Source organism: Artemia sp. Qi Xiang Cuo, chromosome 11 (assembly GCF_049724085.1).
Source record: "Artemia sp. Qi Xiang Cuo chromosome 11, ASM4972408v1, whole genome shotgun sequence".
NCBI lineage: Eukaryota > Metazoa > Arthropoda > Branchiopoda > Anostraca > Artemiidae > Artemia > Artemia sp. Qi Xiang Cuo.
In genome coordinates, this window is record NC_142804.1 from 8,643,908 (window position 1) to 8,666,055 (window position 22,148).

Below are 22,148 nucleotides of genomic sequence, written 5' to 3' on the forward strand. Positions count from 1 at the left end.
AAATATATCCAGGCGCCCCTAAATTTCTACTGTCAGCGTACACTCAGGCGACAAATAAGCCCTACGGCTACATTTTGCTAGATCTTAATCAGAGCACACCCGAGGATCTACGTGTAGTCACCGACATTTTCGACAATGAAATTACAGTATATCCTCCAGTGAACAGTAGAAAAAGCTATTAGTTGCCATTATGACACTGAAGAAACTACACGAACAACGACATTTATTTTCCGTTTTAGGCACTTCAATACCTCCACTCAGGAAGGCTATACTCAAACGTGGTGTTGACGATGATTTCATTAATCTAATATCTGAACTATGTTTAAATTTAACTGAGGACAATGTACACTTGCCAGAAGGTGTTAGACAACAGACAAAGCAACATCGTTCCACTGTGACCTATCGAGAACAGAGTAAAAGAGTATTATCATAGCTCATGTTGGAAACTGGTGATGATCATCATCAAGTTCAAGTCGACAGCACAGGTAAGCGAATTATAATTCAGATTAAAACTTTTATTCTAGATGATTTATTCAGTGATAGTGTGGTAAGTCGTGATGTACTTTTGTCCTTCGACAAACATTTATAAACTTTTTTAAGAGTTTCAAAGATCCCAAAAAGTTTTATTAACAATAAAAAAATTATTAAAAAACTAAGAGAATATAGTCATCCAACAACACCAACACCATTTAAAAAAGAAGAAGGTTCAATATTTGAAAATACTAGCAGCAGCAGCAGCAATGATTTTATAACACCTGTTAAAAGCTAGTTAAAAGCGAAGACGGATTTATTCACCCGTCAGTGTGCAAAAGGGGAGTGGACATTACACTATGTGTTTGCTTTCAAAATGGTTAATGTTAAAAAGCTTCTCTATGAAAATATCGGTGAAGTCAGAAGCTTAGGTTCCCTCAAGATGCTTTCTAAAGCTGCCTCTGACAGCCAATTAAAAAAAAGCAAAAGAGTATCTGCAGATAGAAATAAGTTACTCACTTTACTGAAATCATAGAGTTCTTGGAAAACAATAATGACAAACTAATGCCTTCTTTCCCCTGCATATAATGCAAATTGAACTTTTAACTCTAGATGCAATTCAATGGCGTCACAATGCCCCCTACAAATATATTCTAGTGACAATCAGTGTCTTTAGTCGCTATGCCTATGCCATCCAACCGGGGTCAAAGAGAGGTGTTGAAGTTGCTCAGGCCATTGAAAATATTCTTGAACAGGATTGCTATAGAAAAATACAATCGGATTGTGGTAGCGAATTTGTTAATCCCCATGTGCAAAAGGTTCTATTGAAATACAATACCACACTTTATCATAGTCACAGCCCGATAAAGGCTGCATTGGCTGAGCGATTGATTAGAACGATTCGTCTATTAATTGCAAGATATTGTACACTGAAAAATACATACGCTTTTATTCATGATTTAGATAAAATCATGCGGATATATAACCATCGACGCCATCGATCTCTGTCCAACTCAATCCTTCGGGAAGTTCATTGCAGTGAAAGTACAATTGATGCTTTTCTAAAGCAATATTCCAATGGTGGTAATGAGAAGAAGAAGAAAAAGAAGAAATTCAATGTCACGTTTGGGATTCTTTCCAATCATAGCGGGGTAAGTATTCTCCCACTGATCAAATTTATCATAGTGACAATTGGAGCACAGATGCCCTGTAGGGTGAGAGTTACAAATCTCTTCAAGACATGAATTTTATCCTTTATTTGTACTGCATAGCCTCTATGTAATTTACAAGGATTACATAATTTACACTTTTCACTTTAGTCATCAATAATTGTACAATTCTCACATTGTGTCCAAGTGCTAAGAGTGTGCATGCATAGTGGACATTATAGAAAATTTTTTTAGGTTTCCGATGTCAACTCTCTCTCACAGCTAAAACGAAACTGATCGTCCCTGCTGACGGATAAATTCAGGGTAGAGGAATGGGAGAGGACTGTGACGTCACAGAGTGACGTCACTCTGTGACGTCACCTCTGTCGAATGGTGGGGGGAGCCATCTACATTGAATTTATGGCAATTTTTTCAAAAGTGTATCCACGATATGATTCTGCTTTGTTCCAATTAATATATCAATAAATTGAGTATAAGCATTTGAGTCACATTGACAAAGCTTCATACAACAGTCCAATGTGGGAGAATCAGTTTTCATTATATTGTCACGTGTTTCCCAAGAGAATATCATGCATTGAAGAGATAACTCGAGAAAATCGTCATCCAAAATCAAATGTTTTTCCATAAACACAAGATTTGATCTAATTCTCTCTCTCACATTTATTCATTTTTCAATCCTATCACTCTGACTGCTGACTCTAGACTGACCATGATTCGTTAGCCTAACATTCTAACAACAAAAAGAAAGGGAGCATTTTCGAATTCGAAACAATTCTATTGGATAATTACAACAATAATACTAAGTATGTACAATCAGCGATACTGTTTATTATCTTCAATACGTTTCACAAATGCACTTAAAGCACATTGAAGTCTATTCACATATGCTTTATCAACTTTTGAAGTGAAGCATAACTGATGCTTCATTTTAAATTTGCTCAAGGCTATCCCATATCTTGCACATACTTCACTCCGTTCCAGACAAAGCCATGATCCTCTTGTGATTTCCGCCGCTATGTTTGGTGCTCTTGTATTATTACTATCAGCTCCACTATCAACTTCTAATAGTGTAAACATTCCACTCATCATCAGAACAAATATATCCAAATGAGTATTGTCAAACTGTTCTCACTCCTTTAAATTCTATTCACAGACTAATAAAAACTATAGCAAAAATCCTTTCCTTATTTTCTCTGCAATCCTCTCCCGCTAATATGTAACCAGCCCTCTGATTGGTTTAGAAGGAGACACGTGATCCTGTTTCCCGTTATCGAATCAAAACATTCTCCCCACCGATTATGTAAATCAATTTCTCTGAAATCCTCTCCCTTTCGATTACGCAATCAATTTCTCAGGAATCCTCTCCCCTCGAGGGATTCTATGCCCATGTATGGACTCCCGTTCGGACTTCATGATAGGTTAGGTTAGGTTACGCAATCAATTTCTCGGAAATCCTCTCCCCTTCGATCACGCAATCAATTTCTCGGAAATCCTCTCCCCTCGAGGGATTCTATCCCCATATATGGAGTTCCGTTCGGAGTTAGACTCAATTGTAGATGGCAGCAAATGTGTTCTCGTTGTATTCAATAAGGGGGTTCTACTCCGCCCTCCAAAAAAAAATTCCCCCTGAAAATGCCCCCTGCTGAAAATACCCCCCGGAAAATACCCCCTCGAAAAATACCCCCGGTGGAAAATACCCTCCCCCTCCAAAAAAAACAAAATACCCCCCGTGGAAAATAAGGCTTTTTAAGTTTGAGAATTTTATCTGAGTTTTATTTTTTTTAATTTCCGTAAGGGGATGGAATTTTGGTACTTATGTATTATACGCCACTCACTTAAGTTTACGCTGTGTGAACTTCGAGAGCTCTCCGTTTTTTTCGTTAATTTCTTCGTTACTTTAGAAATAAATTTGCGCTATAGATTTGCATATTAGAGGGGGGGTAAGCATAACGGGTCTGATGTGTTTGGTACAATTATTCTGCATATTAGATAGATAGACAAATAAGTGTATTTTAAGGCCAAATTTACGGCCATGAACACAGTAAAATAACATAAATGAATACAGTGAATGGGGGGGGGAGGGTGTTTAACCCCCCAAACAATTCCCAAAAAGAAGGTAATAGTCAAAGTAAGGATTAATTTCAGATATAAGCATTCTGGACCCAAGTTCTTATTTCTATATTATTTCCAAATGGTTTCCACCAGTTAACATTAGTGTAGTTTTATTAATATCTAACTCCACTCTGGCTAAGCACACTGAATCTATTTATCTGTAAACTCAAAGCTATAAAAAGAACTGACGCATTTGTAGTAATCTTAATTTAAGTGTTTGGGGATATGATGGGCGCGGAGGGAGGGGGGTGTTGTTGCCCTCCAGTCACTTTCGACTATTTGAAACGGCACTAGATCTTTTAATTTCCAGGGCAACTAGGCCCCCTCCCACGTCACTTTTTCCCAAAATCGTCCAATCAAAATTTTGAGATAGTTTATTTCTTCAGTATAGTTGAAAGGCCCAATAAATATGTCTTTAGAGATAAAATAACCCTCTACATCACCTGGGGAAAGGTTTTTAAGTTATAAAAATCGCCCGTTGTTTTATTTGTTATTGGGAAGTACGCATATATTTTTCGGGTGGGGAGGGGAGGACGAATTTTCCGCTGGGAGAATTTTAAATAGTTTTCAGGAGATGAAATTTTAAGAAGAAATTTTACGCTGGGTGAATTTGCAAGAATATATATACGAAATGTCTTTATATGTCTTGCTTTCTCTTTGCCGATTTAATTTTACACGTGGGGATGTTAAGGATAATTGTCCGGGGTAAATCTTCGCCAGGATTGAATTGTCCAGAAGATATTTCTATGGGAGTGGTATTTTTCGTGGGGGAGGGCATATTTTGGGGGGTTAAACACCCCCCCTATTAACTATATTCATTTATGTTATTTTACTGTGTTCATGGCCGTATATTTGGCTTTATAATACACTTATTTGTCTATCTATCTAATATGCAGAATAATTGTGCCAAACACATTTTGCATGCAGGCCGGTAATGCTTACACCCTCCCCTCCCTAATGTGCAAATCTATAGCACAAATTTATTTCTAAAGTAACGAACAAACTAACAAAAAAAAAACGGTGTGTTCAAGAATTTTACACAGCGTAAACTTCAGTGAGTGGCGCATAATACACAAGTACCAAATTTCCATCCCCTACGGAAATTCAAAAAATAAAACAAATAAGATTCTCAAATTTGGAAAGCCTTATTTTCCACGGGGGGGGGGGGGTATTGTACGGGGGGTATTTTCTGCGAGGGAATTTTCTGGGGGGGAGGTATTTTCCGGGGGGGGGGTATTTTCCGAGGGGAGGGGGTATTTTCAGGGGAGTATTTTCCACGGGGGGAGGGTATTTTCCGGGGGGGGGGTATTTTCCGCGTGGGGGATTTCCGGGGAGTATTTTCCGGGGGGTTTTCACTGGGGGGGGGGTATTCGTCTAGAACCATAGTGGGAATCATATATCTTTTATATATGTATCTTTCATATTTCTATCATATATATTTTTGCTCTTTAAATGCATATGGACTCGACGTCATCCACATACAAAATGTTTTTTGTTTAAATTAAGGCTCAAAAGCATTGTTAACCGAAGGAACATGCCTTGCACATAACTCACGAAAATATGGCTATGGCCAAATAAATTTGGTTATAGAAATAACCAAATTTTAATCATATCTTTTTCCGTTTGCTGGTTTGTTTTATATTGTTTCCTTTTTCCAGCTTTGATGTTGATGCTGGTAATATTCGAAGTAGAAGCCCTTTGGCTTATGATGGGGGCGTCAGTCCATCTGGAAATGGCCTCGTTTTGCAATCAAACCAAACGCAAAGAAGAGAATCGTTCTTATACAGAGACTCAGATATAGAAGCATCTCCGAAATCAACGTCCAGGAATTCATCCTTAGCGTCGGAAGGGTAAGTGATATTTTTGAATATATTTTGATTTTATTTTATTTAGGGGAGGCAAATCAGTTACTGTATATCATTTTACTTAAGTGCTATGATTTTAGTGGATGTCAAAGATGTAAAATTCGTTTTTGACACATTCAGTATGTGATAAAAAAAGAGGTAGGTACCCATGAAAAAACAAAAACTTACTAAGTTTCGCTTTATTGACGGGGGATTATACTTTAATTTATTATTAAATAGGTCAGGATGGTTAGCATGTCAGGGTTTTCCAAAAACTGAAAACCCTGTTTTTCACGCATTCATCATTTTTGAAAAATCTAAAATGTGCTCAGTAGGGACAATACAGAAATTGGAAGTTTCCTGAGGAAAAGGGGGGAAGTGGCTCATTAAGCAGACATCGTTTTATCAAATCAAACAACAACAATTACTAGCAGGAGGTTTGCTTTTACAACTCCCTGTTATCTGTCTGGTGGTGTCCTGTTATCTGCCCATCCTCAGGGACTTAAAAAATACTTTATTGCGTTGCTTTGCCCACACTTTTTCCAAGTGACGAGAAATGACGATTCTACCGTAAAAAATACTGACAACCTGGACTTGTATTTTTTGTCAAGCAAGCATATTGCTGCAAACATAAAAGCATCTACGGGAAGATTTTAAATCATTTTGGTTAATATGTATGTATGTATAAATTTATTGCCCATCATAAATGTAAAATACAACACTGATGTAGTATCAAGAAAGAAAATGGAAAGAAACAAATATATTCTGCCAAATACAAAGCAAATCAAAACAAAGAAGAACTGACAGGAAAGAAAAAAAATGCAAATAAGGCTAATTATATGTAAGAACAAACACATTATCAACGACGAACAATTTCAGAGGTGCTTTCACCAATAATCTGCCTCTGATACCTCTCATTTCACTTTCTGCACCGCAGACACTGAAATAGCAACACCATACCGCGAGGATAGGGAGCTGTTTTTAATCCAAAAAAGCTGCCGAAGCAAATATTTCGCAGACTTGTAGAAATACTTCCATATATCCTTAATGTCTGAAGCAGTAAGAAGAGACCAAAATGGTACAAGGGCAAGTAGATGCGGAACAGCAAATGCATTATAAACACTAGCTAAGATACGGCGGTTTAATTTAAATTTTAACTTAACTAGTAAACCATACGCATTCCTAGATTTTCTGGCAAAAAAATTTTCAAAAGTCGATGCGTGGCAAGAAAATTTGATCCAATCGGTACACCAAGATACGTCAGTGTATTTTGTGCTTTATTAACATGTTCACCTAACCGAACATTTGTCGGGCAATCTGAACGGTGATTCAACACCAGGAACTCAGTGTTTTTCTCATTAAATCGAAGACCTATGCGTTTATACTCTCTATCAAGAATTCCAAAGGCTTTTCTATTAATACCAAGGATGTCATCAGCATACTTAGCTAGCGAAACATCAATACCTTTAAATATACATATGGTTAGAACGTTCTGTTGTTGCACAATGACAGCATTATTAAACAGGGGCGGAGAAATAGCAGCGTCCTGTCTAATTCCCTTTTTTACTGGAATTGAAGGAGTGAATTCCACCGTACCAGGGGAGATTAATGGAACCAATACAGATAAAGAGTATTTTTTTTTCGATTAAACATTGTAACAATAGTCTTGTTGTAAACAATTTTTTGTTGCATCACCGTTTGTTGTAACATTCATTGTAATAACATTTTAGTTGTTACGACAACTAATTGTTACAGAACATCTCATCACCACCAAAACCATCGTCATTCTCATCTTCGTTATTGTCCATATTTAATTTTTGACTTTTTTCAGGTCTTGTCTCCATTAAGGAATTTTAAATAACATTCTGTAATCTTTATACTGTATTTAGTAACCGTAAATACTATCAACGTCCTTTTTTTCTGGTAAACTTTTTTGGAACAACTTTTTGTACTTCTGGAACAATTTTCAGGAAAAGATTGACAAGAGGTCAAGGGTCTGCAACCTGAAACTTTAGTTGATACCACATTGCACTAATTACAGCTAAATTAAGAAGATTAAGAAAGAATTTAATTTTAATTCTCTATTTCGCAAATGAAGTAAAAAGTATTATAAGCTAGCACAAAAGAGAAACAATAAGACTACTAGCGCTATCTAATTATTACTTTCAAGGTAGCGTTTGATCTTCTTCTGAGTCAAGATAAATTATGAATATTGATTTTGTGAAGTCCAATACGAAACATAAATTCACTTCCCTTAGTTTTGAAACTTAATGTAAAAAAAGTGAATTGGTATGTAAATTGTTCTATGCATGAATCATTTTGGTTCTAAATTTTAACTTTATTTTTACTCTCAATTCAAACTATTTTCAAAGAGCAAGAGTGCCACTTAAAGAGCAAGAGTGCCACTTAAAGAGCAAGAGTGCAACTCTTTTTAAAGAGCAAGAGTGCCACGAGCAAGAGTGCCACTAATGCTTTAGAAGAATATTTATGTTATTTTTAAGCTTTAAACTCACAATTTGCTTTCGTTTGGAAAAAAAAAACAGTTTGTTTTTGTTTTTTTTTTATCATCCTATTTTGAATTACCTTGAATGTTAGGGGGGACTACTACTAAGCCCCCCCTTTATGCCAAAGTTCTCATTTCTCTCATCATGATTAAGGTATTTTAACTGTCGTTCTCCATTAAAAATTATCGCTTTCGCAAGCAGCGTTTCTTGCCCTCCGCATCCATAGTTCTTGTTTAGTTAAATTGTATTCCTCTAAAGGTGGTGGGGATAAGGGGCAAATTTCATTGCTTTATTATGGTTGAATGCACTCTCATGGACAGCTTTGAAAATGTAAACTTGAAAATGCACTAAAAAAATATAAAATAAAACCTATAAAAATATTTGATTACCTTCTTCGCAAGAGTTAGTGGCCGTTATTTGCCACACTACTAGGCCCTGTACACTAATTTCCTACATTAAAAATCTCCAATTTTCTTTTCATAAATTTCCTTTCATTAAAAAATGAAAAAAACGTATAAAGATATCTAATGAGCATCATGTAAGAGTTACTGCGCAACATTGTATGACTGTGTAATCTTTGGTGCAACTGTAAAAAACGTTCTATAATAATCTGTTCAATTTGTATAGATTGCACTTTGGGGGGGGGGGGGCGTCGAACGCATCATCCTGTTGTGTTTTTGACCTCTGAGCCCGGGACGCTTGAAAGTTTGCATAACTTTTTGACAATTCTAAACTATTGGCTATTTAAGACATTTTGTATTATTTGGGCCATAAATGTTATTTTGTGGCAGAAAATGGCATTATATACCACTTTTGAAAGACCCCCCCCCTCCTTATTTCAAAATGGTATTGAAGCTTTGAATCCTTTTAAATGGAATTCTATTACAAAATCCTAGGGTGGCTGGTTTGATACAACTATCACAAGTTAAAAAAAAAAAAAAAAAACCAACAAGTTCACAGGTATTTGAGACCATCCTACCCAGAAAAACATTAAAATTCCATATGAAACAGTTCGTGGTAACGAACTGTAAGTAAGGAGCGACTCGGCTCAATAGTGAACGAAACTCTAAAAGACGGAATTTCGATATCAATAGATACATCAAAAGAATCAAATTTTTATGCTGATTTCAAACATATAAGTTTCATCAAGTTTAGTCTTACCCATCAAAGGTTACGAACCTGAGAAAATTCGCCTTATTTTCAAAAAAAGGGGGGAACACCCCCTAAAAGTCATAGAACGTTAGAGACAATTACACCATTAGATTCAGCGTACCAGAAAACCCTACAATAGAAGTTTCGAGCTCCTATCTGCAAAAATGTGGAATTTTGAATTTTTTTGCCAGAAGAAAGATCACGGATGCGTGTTAATTTTTTTTTTTTTTTTTTTTTTTTTTTTTCCTAGGGGTGATCGCGTCAAACCAGTGGTCCTAGAATTTCACGGGAGGGCTCATTCGAACGAAAATAAAAAAATTCTAGTGCTCTTTTTGGGTGACAAAAAAAATGGAGGGCAACTAGGCCCCCTCCCACGCTCATTTTTTCCCCAAAGTCATCCGATCAAAATTTTGAAATAGCTATTTTGTCCAGCATGGCAAAAAAACACAATAACTATGTCTTTGAGGATGACTTAATCCCCCCACAGTCTCCGAGGGAAGGTCTGCAATTTATGAACTTTGCCTAATGTTTACATATATTGTATTGGTTATTGGGAAGTATACACAAGTTTTCAGGGGGGATTTTTTTTGGTAGTTGGAGGAGGGTCGGATGTTACGTGGGAGGATCTTTCCATGTAGGAAGTTTTCATGGGGGAAGGGACATTTCTCTGAAGGGGGTGCCGGATTTCCCAGCATTATTTTAAAAAAGATCATAAATTAAATATTTTTTTTTTCAACTGGAAGTAAGGAGCAACATCAAAATTTAAAACGAACAGAAATTAAAATGTATATGATTGGGCTCACCCCCTACTCATTACCGCGCTCTTTACGCTAAAGTTTTTTTTGTAGTTTCATCAGAGCTATTTATTCTAGTTCGCGGCCTTTGTGATTAAGGGTTCATTCTTAAAGAATTGAAACAAAATTTGAATTTAGCCTAAAGAGCGAGGTATTGACTAGGGGGCGAACCCTCTAATATACGTGATAAAAATATACGAATAAAGAAGTTCGTTACGTAAGTTAATTTGTAAGTTACGTCTGAACCAAATTTCGAGAAAGCCATTTAGCCAAAAAAGTAAAATTAATATGGAAACTTCGTTTTGATTATTCATGTATGGTGAGCCGAAATAAAAGCGGCATTAACTCAAAAACGTTCACAAATTAAATAAGAAAAACACGACTTTTTTTTACTGAAAGTAAGGAGCGACATTAAAACTTAAAACGAACAAAAATTAAAACGCTAAAGTTTGACTCTTTCTCGCAACTTTGTTTTCTAAAACAATAAAAAACTTTAGCGTAAAGAGCGAGGGGTTGAGGAGGGGCAGCCCCTATCGTATACGGAATAATTTATGTTCGTTTTAAGTTTTAATGTCGCTCCTTACTTTCAGTTAAAAAACAACTTTTTTTTTTATTTAATTTTTCTGATGGAGACTTGTAGACTCCGTCTACAAATCTCCAGACATGTTGAATTTGGTCTTTCAATTTTTTCGGGGCAGTTTTCCACTTTTAATGAGTAAATTTAAAATTAAAGAATTTTAATAGGGTTGCTGGGTATAGACTCACTTGGGTTTGAGTCCCAATATAGTTATATATTTTGTTATTTTTGGCTAATTGACTCGAATCATTTTATCTGTCGTAAAAAAAAAACATACAGAAGGGTTTGAACAAAGTATTTGTTTATTTTAAAAGCATATAGGAATGAACTATCATTTAAGCCGTAAATATCAGTAAGGATGAATTGGGGTTCAGACAGAGAAGGTAGATAATCTATTATAGGTTTGAGGGTAGATGATCTTTTCTTGAAATCGGGTAACTTTTGAATTTACTTTATTCAGAAATAGAAATATGCTTATAAGTAATAGTGTCAACACTTTGAATAAATAAACTGAGATATTTTAGTATACTAAATATTATTCCATGGCTTCCAGAAGCTTCAAACCCCTTCAAGTGAAGTGACCAGAACGTCTGAAATGTTTCTCCGTTTTCCTTAAAATTTTTGGATTTTGAACGGGAAGCGAAACTATTTTTGGTGCTAAATTTTTAAATTCAAACATTTGATTCGTCAATGTATGTTACTAGTTACATTTCAAATTGTGGTAGAGGAAGGTTAAAAAAAAAAATCTAGGACTGGTGGTATCTGGGGAAATTTGTTCTTAGGGGCTGAATAAAGAAAACCTCTTAAGAAAAAAAGGAAAGTTCAAAACAGGGAAATTTTAAAGAGTGAAACGAGCTGAAAATTTGCTTTGTTTGACCTTTCTTTTCGTTTTAAAGATCTCTATTTTTCCTTTGTCGTGTCTAGCCAGTATGATATTTGAAGTGATTTACGGGGGGCTGAAATACTCCCAAAAATGTACTTCTTGGTAAACAACCCCCCTCCCCCCTCATCTCCCTCCAATACCAGTACGAGTTTCACCTATAAGCTAGATTCCCTTCAACTGCACTTTTTATTTTTTTTAACTTTCTCTTTTATTCAACTTAGCCATCACATTAAAAATACAATAAAATATTACTATAATAAAAAAAAATAAAAAAAATATTATTATAATTCCGAAATCTATACGAGAAACATACAAAAGCGTCAACTCAGAAACACTTCCGAAATTATTTGAATATCACAGTAAAATAGCTACTATGAAAAATTATTTCATAACTTCTAAGAAAACTTCTTGAGCATTCGAGATAAAAATCAGATATACAAAGTCTGATTAATCAATCTTTTGAATAACAATCCTATTTTACATGTGTTATGTCGTTTTACATCGTACATAAAATATGTAAGTAATGAATCAAAATGCTTGTCAAAATGACAGTTTTATTTTCCTCTTAAACTGGAAAGAAAATAGATGGCACTGACGATATGCTACGTCACGTTTTGTTAAAATACCTTCAAAAGACATTTGGATCCCTTTGAAATCGCCGAAAAACTCAAATGAAGAAAGAAAGACAAATCTTTTGCAAAATTGTATTATCTGAATAATCTTTTATTTAAGCAATTACATGTACAACTGTCCAATTCTGAAAACTCAGAAAACTATAAACAATTCGAACAGTTGTCAGATTTTAAGAAGTATCATAAACAAGGAAGTTGATCGTATTTGGAATTTTTTAGACTTTTAAAGATAGTCCAAAACTGAAAAGAAACAAAAAACTATGATTTTTCTGAAAAATGAATTATCTATAAAATGGAAATCTAAGAAACTGAGTGTGGGAGAGTACCATAATACCTTTACAAATCTTAATGGATAACAAAAATTAGTTTTCCAATTTGACTATCTATTTCGAGGCACAAGACGACTGGCTTCAATTGGGAGGAGGAAGTCTAGATGTCTTAACCCCTCCTGCCGCTAAGATTCAAAATACCAGTTTTTAGGGTAATTTACACCCCTATAAATATCGAAAGATATAGTCTGCCCCCCTTTCCCCTAAATTTTCCTGAATTGATACCACTGCACAGAACAAAAAGATTTTTATTGTTGAACTATTTTTGGTGATTAGTTGGATTTTTGTAAAGATATATAAGGTGTATTACGGCAAAGGTTAAAAAAGGGTAGATTTTAAATAATAAGCCATTGGCTCAAAAAGCTTTATTACCGTGCATCTTCCACTTGATGTTTCCAAAGTACATACTGTAATGATCGTTTTTGTTTTGGTTCAGAGCCGGAAAAGCTTTAGTTTTTAAAAGAAATAACAAATGGATATTGAATATTTTACTATTTGCTTTTTCCTCGGAATTTGATTCTGGTGAGGGGATTGTGTAAAAGCACCTCGATAACAGTCAAAACAAAAAGAATAAGAGCAAAAGTGTTTGTTTTCTAAGTTGTTTATTCATCTACGACAGACAGACCTCCTAATTCAAGCTCGTTGTGGCTAAACCCACTTTTCTTAAAAATCATTCCAGTGCAGTTTTATATTATAGTTTATTACTATCTTCCTTAATTCTGCCGTAAGATGGATCGATGATAGACTATCTATCAACTAATGAAAATTACATCATTTTTATGCAATCCCGAAAAAGGCTTATGTCAACTTTGCCTCTCACTCAGACTATCTGTCAAAAAATTCGTTGATTTAATCCTTAGATTTTTTAATTAAATCAAAGCGCCATCAAGCCATGGCTAATTAGAGATAAAGCCATTTCTTGTGTTGCATTTTATATTTGAAATTAAGTCTTATTATTAAGAGAGAGAGAGAGAGATTTATTTAACAAAAATAAAACGAACAAAAAAAGAAGTATTTGCGAATAAGCCTTATGGCTTGTGTGGCCTTTCTCCAAACTACGAAACAAATCACTCATCAATGGATTCCTCTAAAAAAAAAAAAAAAAGATCACCACTTTATACCCTGTACTATACTATACTATACTATACTAATCCAACATAACAAAGAGTCATTTAGGGAGTATTAAGAAATCATTCCTCCTCTGTCCAATATAGTTAGTTTCTATTTGGAGCTGTCAAAAATTCCTTCAATAGTAAATTCTTCTTTAGATATCTCCATTTCTTTAAAAAATGACAGTTGAGCAGAAATGATGAGGAGCAAAGGAGGATGAGGGACTGAGGAGGGTGCCGTAAGGAAAGGCTTAAGGGAAATGGTAAATTCTTGGGAGGGTGTAAAGAAGGAGGCTTTGAATAAATTGGGATGGAGGAGGAGCATGTGCAGCTGTATTGGTTTCAGGCACCTTGGTGCTGAAGTGAGCTGTTAGTAGCAGTAGTAGTAGTAGCAGATGAGGAAAGAATTTGAACAATGTTTTTTTAATTAAGAAAAGCCTCAAGAATAAAATTATTTTCATGTCTGATACAAACCAATAATGATCTGTCACTTCAACAAAACTACTTCTTTTAATGTAGTTAAAAACGTTAACCTATATCCCAAATGACGCCAAAACGAACTAAACTAAAGCAGGAGAAAACGCCTAAGCCTGAAATTCATAAATTTCACAACATGTACGCTATGAATACAATGTCTAAACGAATTAAAGATGATTTTACTATGTGGGAAGGGTCAAAATAAAAACAGCGTAACCTATGCAATTAATTCTAATTATTCTGGGATCAACTTCCTGTGTCTAGGCATGTAAGTACATTTGAAAAACTCGTATTTTTCTTTTTTTTTTATATAAAACTTATTTCAAGGAATTTCTTTGAGCACCCCCCCCCCCCCAAAAAAAACAAAAAAAAACAGAATGAGCAGAAATTTTTTCCGTTTTTCTATCGTCCTAGCAAAAATGTTTAACTAACATATGTTGCTAACAGTTTATTTTTCGTGACTTAGCAAAACTGTTGGCAATGCTGTTAGGAATTTTATATAATAAATAAAATCATCAACAGAGAGAATTGTTTGAAAATTTTATGCACCATATTAAAAAAATTGATAGTAAAAAAGTGGCTTTACCTGGCCGTAAAGCCAGGTAAATAGCTTGTATACTACAAACATTCGAGCATATCGGATTTGTTTTGTCACGTTTGATGGTCTAAGTTGTTTAAAGAACCTTAAGGAGAGTAGATATACATATGGTAGTAAATATATATAAGTAAATATATATTCATACATATACCCAAGGGCGGATACACGATTTTTTTTTCGGGGGGGGGGGGTACTAATTTTTGACTCAGTTTTCGACTAATTTTACGATTTTTAACTAGGTTTTACTAATTTTCGACTTATTTTCGACTCGGTCAAAATTTTCGGGGGGAGGGGTTTCAAACCGAGTAACCCCCCCCCCTGGATACGGCCTTGCATATACCACACTACTGTGTAATATTATATAAATAGTAATGCTATATTCTATGTTGTATATAATATATGGTTAATATATTGAATTACATACATTAATAGACTATAATTCGTAATTAAATTTAGTCTTTATACCTGTAATATATAGATTATATTTACTATTTTAAACGAGCAATTGTGTATGTAAGTAGAGAGGCCTTATTGACTCGTGACATTACCACGTGGTTTATGGTTTTCTCAGTGAGAATGAAAAAACAGGAACTTTCTCACTGAGAAAACCATAAACCACGTGGTGTAGTCACGAGTCAGAACACCTGTGCTGTCGACCTAAATTCACCTATCGTGAATCAATAATTCCCCTTAGAAACAACAATTAATTTCCCCTTTCTTGACAGATCAATCAATCAATGACATCATCTGTCAGACTTTAAAAATTTTCGCCTAGAAACATTCCTCCAGGAATAGATCCAAATCATTAATGTCTTTGCCTCGGGAACAGTTCTACTGGTCAAACTCCAAAGGATATTAATAACCAAAGGCCATGGAAACAATTAGGCAAGAAGCATCTTAGCGATGAATTGTTTTAGCGCGCGAATAGGTTTCATATTAATTTGAAATGCGTTAGCGCAGAGATGCCAATAACAAAGGAACACGCTGAATTTACGTTTAGGGATTATTTGGGCGAAACCGTTTTAGACAGGTTATGGAACTATTTCGGCGAAACAGATAGAGACATTATAAAAGAAGATTTTTGAAGAGATTTTAGAAGAGAATTTGAGTGTGGTCGTTATAATACACAAGTTTCATTTGAACAGTGTTGTGAGGTCCTCTAACCCAACCCCAAAGGGTTCCAATCCTCCTACCCCAACCCCGAAGGAAGACCCCGGTCCTCAAAGCCCCCCCAAGCTCCCAAAGGCCCTCCACCGGTCCCCCAAAGGCCCACCCAGACCCCCAAAGGCCATCCCCAGGCCCCAAATGTCCCCCAGGCACCCAAAGGCCCTCCCATTGCCCCAAAGGTCCTCCTCCGGTCCCCAAAGGCCCATCGAGTTCCCAAAGGACCAACGGGGTCCCAAAGGCCCTCCACCGGTCCCCAAATGTCCCCCAGGCCCCCAAAGGCCCTCCCCGGCGCCCCAAAGGCCCACCCCCCCCCCCAAATGCCAGCCCCGGACCCCAAAGCCCAGCCCCCGGCCCCAGATGCCCCTCCCGAGCTCCCAAACGGCCAATAATCCTCAAGGGGCCCGAAGACCCACAAACGCTTTCCCTAAACACCCGACGTTTGTGCATGTGAACTTTCTGAATACTATGATTGGGGATGTATAGTTTGCTACTTCAGGCTTTTCTGAGGTTATGTTTCATAGTCTTTCATATGTGAATGTTGTCTGAAAACAATACTTTGGGATGAGTAGTTTGCTATTTCAGGCTTTTATGAGCTAGGTTTCTTAGACTTTCGTTGGTGTGTGTTGAGTGAAAATTATGATTTAGGATACGTAGTTTGCTATTTTTGACTTTTCTGAGTTGGATTTCTTAGTCTTTCATATGTGTGTGGTGTCTGAAACCTATGATTTGGGATGTGTAGTTTGCTATTTTCGACTTTTCTGAGCTGGATTTCTTAGCCTTTCATAGGTATGCGTTGTCAGAAAATTATGATTTGGGGTGTATAGTGGGCTATTTCAAGCTTTTCTGAGCTAAGGTTGCCTACTAGTTCGTAGATGAATGTTGACTGAAACCAATAGTTTGGGATGAATAGTTTGCTATTTTTGACTTTTCTGAGCTAGGTTTCTTAGTCATTAGTTGATGATTATCGACTGAAACCGATGATTTGGGATATGTAGTTTGATAGTTTTGACTTTTCTGAGCTGGATTTCTTAGTCTTTCATAGGTGTTTGTTGTATAAAACCTATGATTTGGGGTGGGTGGAGTGCTACTTTTGACTTTTCTGAGCTGGATTTCTTAGCCTTTCATAGGTGTTTGTTGTCTGAAACCTATAGTTTGGGATGACTAGTTTGCTATTTTTGACTTTTCTGAGCTAGGTTTCTTAGCCGCTCATAGGTGAGTGTTGTCTGAACCCTATGATATAGGATAAGTAATTTGCTATTTCCGACTTTTCATAACCAGATTTCTTAGTCTTTCGTAGGTGTGTGGTGTCTGAAACCTATGATTTGGGATGTGTGGTTTGCTATTTTTTTGACTTTTCTGAGCTGGATTTTTTAGCCATTCTTAGGTGTTTGTTGACTGAAACCTATGATTTGGGATGGTTAATTTGCTATTTTTGACTTTTCTGAGCTAGATTTCTTAGCCTATCATATTTGTGTCATTTTAGAAAATTATGATTTGGGAGGTGTAGTTTGCTTTTTGGACTTTTCAGAGCTAGGATTTTTAGTCTCTCAAAGGTGTTTTTTGTCTGAAACTTCGGGTTAGAAATGAGTAGTTGGCTATTTTAGACTTTTCTGAGCTAAGGTTTCTTAGTATTTCGTAGGTGAATGATGTCTGAAACTTATGATTTGGGATATATACGTTCCAATTCCGGAGTTTTCCTTTTTGATTTTCTTATTCTTTTCAGATGTGGATAGTGTACGAAACCTATGATTTTGGGTTAATAGTTGGCCATTTTTAAATTTTCTCAGTTAGGCTTCTTAGCATTTCAAAGGTATGTGCTGTCAGAAAATTAGGATTTTGGATATATCTTCTGCTCTTTCAAACTTTTCAGAGCTAAGGTTTTCTAGTATTTTGTAGGTGAATGATGTCTGAAACCAATAGTTTGGGATGTGTACTTTGCTTCTTCCGACTTTTCATAACCGGATTTCTTAGTCTTTCGTAGGTGTGTGGTGTCTGAAACATATGATTTGGGATGTGTGGGTTGCTATTTCAGGCTTTTCTGATTTTGATTTCTTTGTCTTACGTTGGTGTGTAGTGTCTAAGACCTATGATTTGGGGATGGTGAATTGCTTCTTTTGACCTTTCTGAGCTGGATTTCTTAGCCTTTCATTGGTGTTTGTTGTCTGAAACCTATAGTTTGGGATGACTAGTTTGCTATTTTTGACTTTTCTGAACTAGGTTTCTTAGTCATTCATAGGTGAGTATTGTCTGAAACCTATGATTTGGGATACGTAATTTGCTATTTCTGACTTTTCATAACCAGATTTCTTAGTCTTTCGTAGGTGTGTGATGTCTGAAACCTATGATTTGGGGGTGTGTGGGATTGATATTTTTTGACTTTTCTGAGCAGGATTTCATAGCCATTCGTAGGTGTGTGTTGACTGAAACCTATGATTTGGGATGTTTAATTTGATATTTTTGACTTTTCTGAGCTAGATTTCATAGCCACTCATAGGTGTGTGTTGTCTGAAACTTATGATTTGTGACGCAAAAAAAAACTTAAATGCACACAAAAACTTAAATTCACACAAAAACTTTCACACACACACAGACACACACAAAAATAACACAAAAACACATAATAAAACACACACACCCACGCCAAAAAAAAAAAACAAAAACAAACTTAAAAAAAAAAAATAAAAAAAAATAAATCAAAATAAAATTTAATATCAAAAAATCTATAGAAATAGCACTAAAAATTACACACACACACACACACAAAAAAAGCAAAAAAACAAACTAAAACTTACAAACACACTCCAAAACAAACACACACACAAAAACTTACACATGAACACTAAAACTGACAAACACACACACAATAAAACTAACACACACACGAAAAAACTTAAAAAAACACATACACACACACAAACTTAAAAACACAAAGACACAAAAAAAAAAACAAAAGAAATCGATAACAAACTTGAACACAACATATTAATTGAAAACAAAAAATTACACACACACACACACAAAACTACCAACAAAACACTAGAACTAACAATCACACACACACACGACAAAACTTACACACACACAAACAAATACACACACACACACATACACATAAAAACCAAATTAAAAATCACAAAAAAAAACACTCACACACACACACGCCAAAACTTACACACACAAAAAAAATTACACACACACACACACATAAACAAAAACTCACACACACACACGAACAAAAAATTACACACACACACAAAAAATAAAACAAAAAAAAAAAAAAAACACGACCAAATAAAAAAAAAACAACCCAAAAAACAAAAAACACAATTACAAAAAAAAAAACAACCAAAAAAAAAAACTAAAAAACACAAACACAAAAAACTAACACACACAAAAACTTACACACACACACACACACACACACACAAACTTACACAAACACACAAAAAACTTATATCCACACGCAATGAGCAGACACACAAAAACTTACACACACACACAAAAACTTACACACACGCACAAAGACTACACAAACACAAAAAAACTTACACACACAAACACTAAAACTAACACAAACACTCAAAAAATTACACACACACACAAAAAATAACACACACACACACACACACACAAAAATATACACAAGCACAAGAAAACAAAAAAGCCCAAAAAAAAAAATGAAAAAACGCAAGAACACATAAACAAACACGAAATAAATTACACACACAAAAGATAAGACACACACAAAATTACACACACACACACACAAAAACTAACACACAAACACAAAAAAACACACCCACACAAAAAAACATACACACACAAAAACTCACACACACACACACACACACACAAACTTACACACACACACACGAAAACTCACACACACACTCAAAAACTTAAAAACACAAAAAATTACACACACACACACACACACAAAAACTTACACACACACACACAAAAACTTACAAGGACAAAAACTTACAATAAAGAAAGTACTCACTATATAAAGAACACAAGAAAACTAAAAAACTAAAAAACAAATAAAATATACAAACGAAAATGAAAAGTAAAAAAAATTAATACACACACACACAAAAACTAACAAAAAAGCAAACAAACAAAAAAACACACACACAAACTACACACACACACACGAAAACAAACACACACACACCAAAACTTACACACACACACAAAACTTACACACACACACACACACACACACACAAACACTTACACATGCACACGAGAACTTACATCCACACAAAAACATATAAACACACACACGAAAACTAACACACACACTACAAAACTAACACACACAAAATCTTAGACACACAAAAACTAACACACACACACACACAAAAACTGACACACACACGCAACAACACACACACACACACAAAAACTTACAAACACACAAACACAAAAACACACACAAAAAAAAACTTAAACCCACACTCACACTATAAAAAACAAACTCTCACATTCTAACCCCCTATAAAAAACACTATCTCAAACATTATAAATATAAAATTCTCTCTAACTCATACACACACACACACTTACACACACACATGCTCCAACGTACTTCCCCAACCCCCCACCCCCAAAAAAACCTAAATATGCAAAAACACAATAAACTGAACGCAAACACACACACACACACACACACACACACACACACCCCCTCCCACACAACCACTATCCCTATCTAACACTCACTAACTCACTAACTATCACTTACTCTCACACATACACTCTCTCTTACACACACACATTCATAAACACTCTTGCACACATACACGATCACTTACTCACTCACTTACACTCTAACATACTCTCAATCTTACTCTCAATCACTTAAACACACACATACAAACCAACATACAAACACCCACATACTCACCCACAAACTCAAAAATAAAATCACTCAAACAAAAAAACTCATAAAAACACACATACCAAAAAACTTACAAACACCCGCCCCCCCCCCCACCCACAAAAAAACCCAACCCCAAACACCCCCCCCCCCCCCCCAACCCACAGACACACACACACATGAACACACAAATAGACACACAAAAAGACACAAAGACAAACAAACATGCACAGATACAATAACCCACACACTCTCACACACACACACACACACTCTCTCACACACCCACTAATTCTAATAAACATAAACATACATACACACTAATACATAGACAAACTTACATACATACTCTCACACACTCATTCATACCCTCACACCCACTCCCACATACACACACACACATAATAACACACATCCACTAACACTTACAATAACTTTCAATATCACATTGTCAATATATCATACACACACACAAAAACACTCAATCACACACATAAATACACACACATACATACACACACACAAACACACATACATACACACCCTAATTCTTCAACAAAATCAAACACACACACACACATACACACACACATAAACAAACAAACAAACACACACATACACAACCTTATACACACAACAATAAAAATAAACACATACACACACACATACACTCACACACACACCCAAACACCCACTCTCACACACACCCACACACTCACACACACACACACACTCACACACACACACACTCACCTACTCACTCAACCTTACTATCTCTCTTTCTATATCACTAACATACAATCACGCTCCGACACACACACACACACACAAGACAACATCCACCAAAACAAAAAACAATAACAACACACACACCCACACCCACACACACACCCCCCTACCCCACACCACCCCCACTCCCCACCCCCCACACCCAAACACCCATAAAAAAAAAAATAAACGCACAAATGTTATGTTAAGAGAGGTTAGGTTATACCCTGTACGCTTCACGGTGGTTAGGTTAGGGTAGGTGAGAGACAGTAAAAAAGTTAGGTGTCTGATTAGGTTAGGTTAGGTTAGATTAAGGTTGGTTAAGTTAAGTTAGGTTAGGCTAGGTTAGCCTACGTACGCGCGCATATAGGTTAGGTTAGGTTGGATTAAGTTAGGTTAGGTTATGTTAGGTTAGTTTCTATTAAGTTAGGTTAGGTTAAGTTAGGATAGGTTAGATTATGTTCGGTTCGGCTAAGTTAGGTTAGGCGCGTACGTGCGCGTACGTAGGCTAACCTACTCTAACCTAACTTAGCCTAACATAACTTAATATAACCTATCCTAACTTAACGTAACCTAACTTAATCTAACCTAACCTAACTTAATCCAACCTAACCTAACCTATATGCGCGCGTACGTAGGCTAACCTAGCCTAACCTAACTTAACCTAACCTAACTTA

General features: G+C 35.8%; 1 protein-coding gene across 4 annotated transcripts in view; it reads left to right on the plus strand.

Annotated features, from left to right (window-relative positions):
- dnc (phosphodiesterase dunce) overlaps positions 1–22,148 on the plus strand; it is a 562,555-nt gene that overhangs the window by 233,889 nt on the left and 306,518 nt on the right. For all 4 annotated transcript variants that reach the window (XM_089096264.1, XM_089096265.1, XM_089096266.1 and 1 more), the window contains one exon: positions 5,411–5,602. In XM_089096264.1, the coding sequence (XP_088952390.1) occupies positions 5,411–5,602 (192 nt within the window). The remainder of the gene's footprint in view (positions 1–5,410; positions 5,603–22,148) is intronic.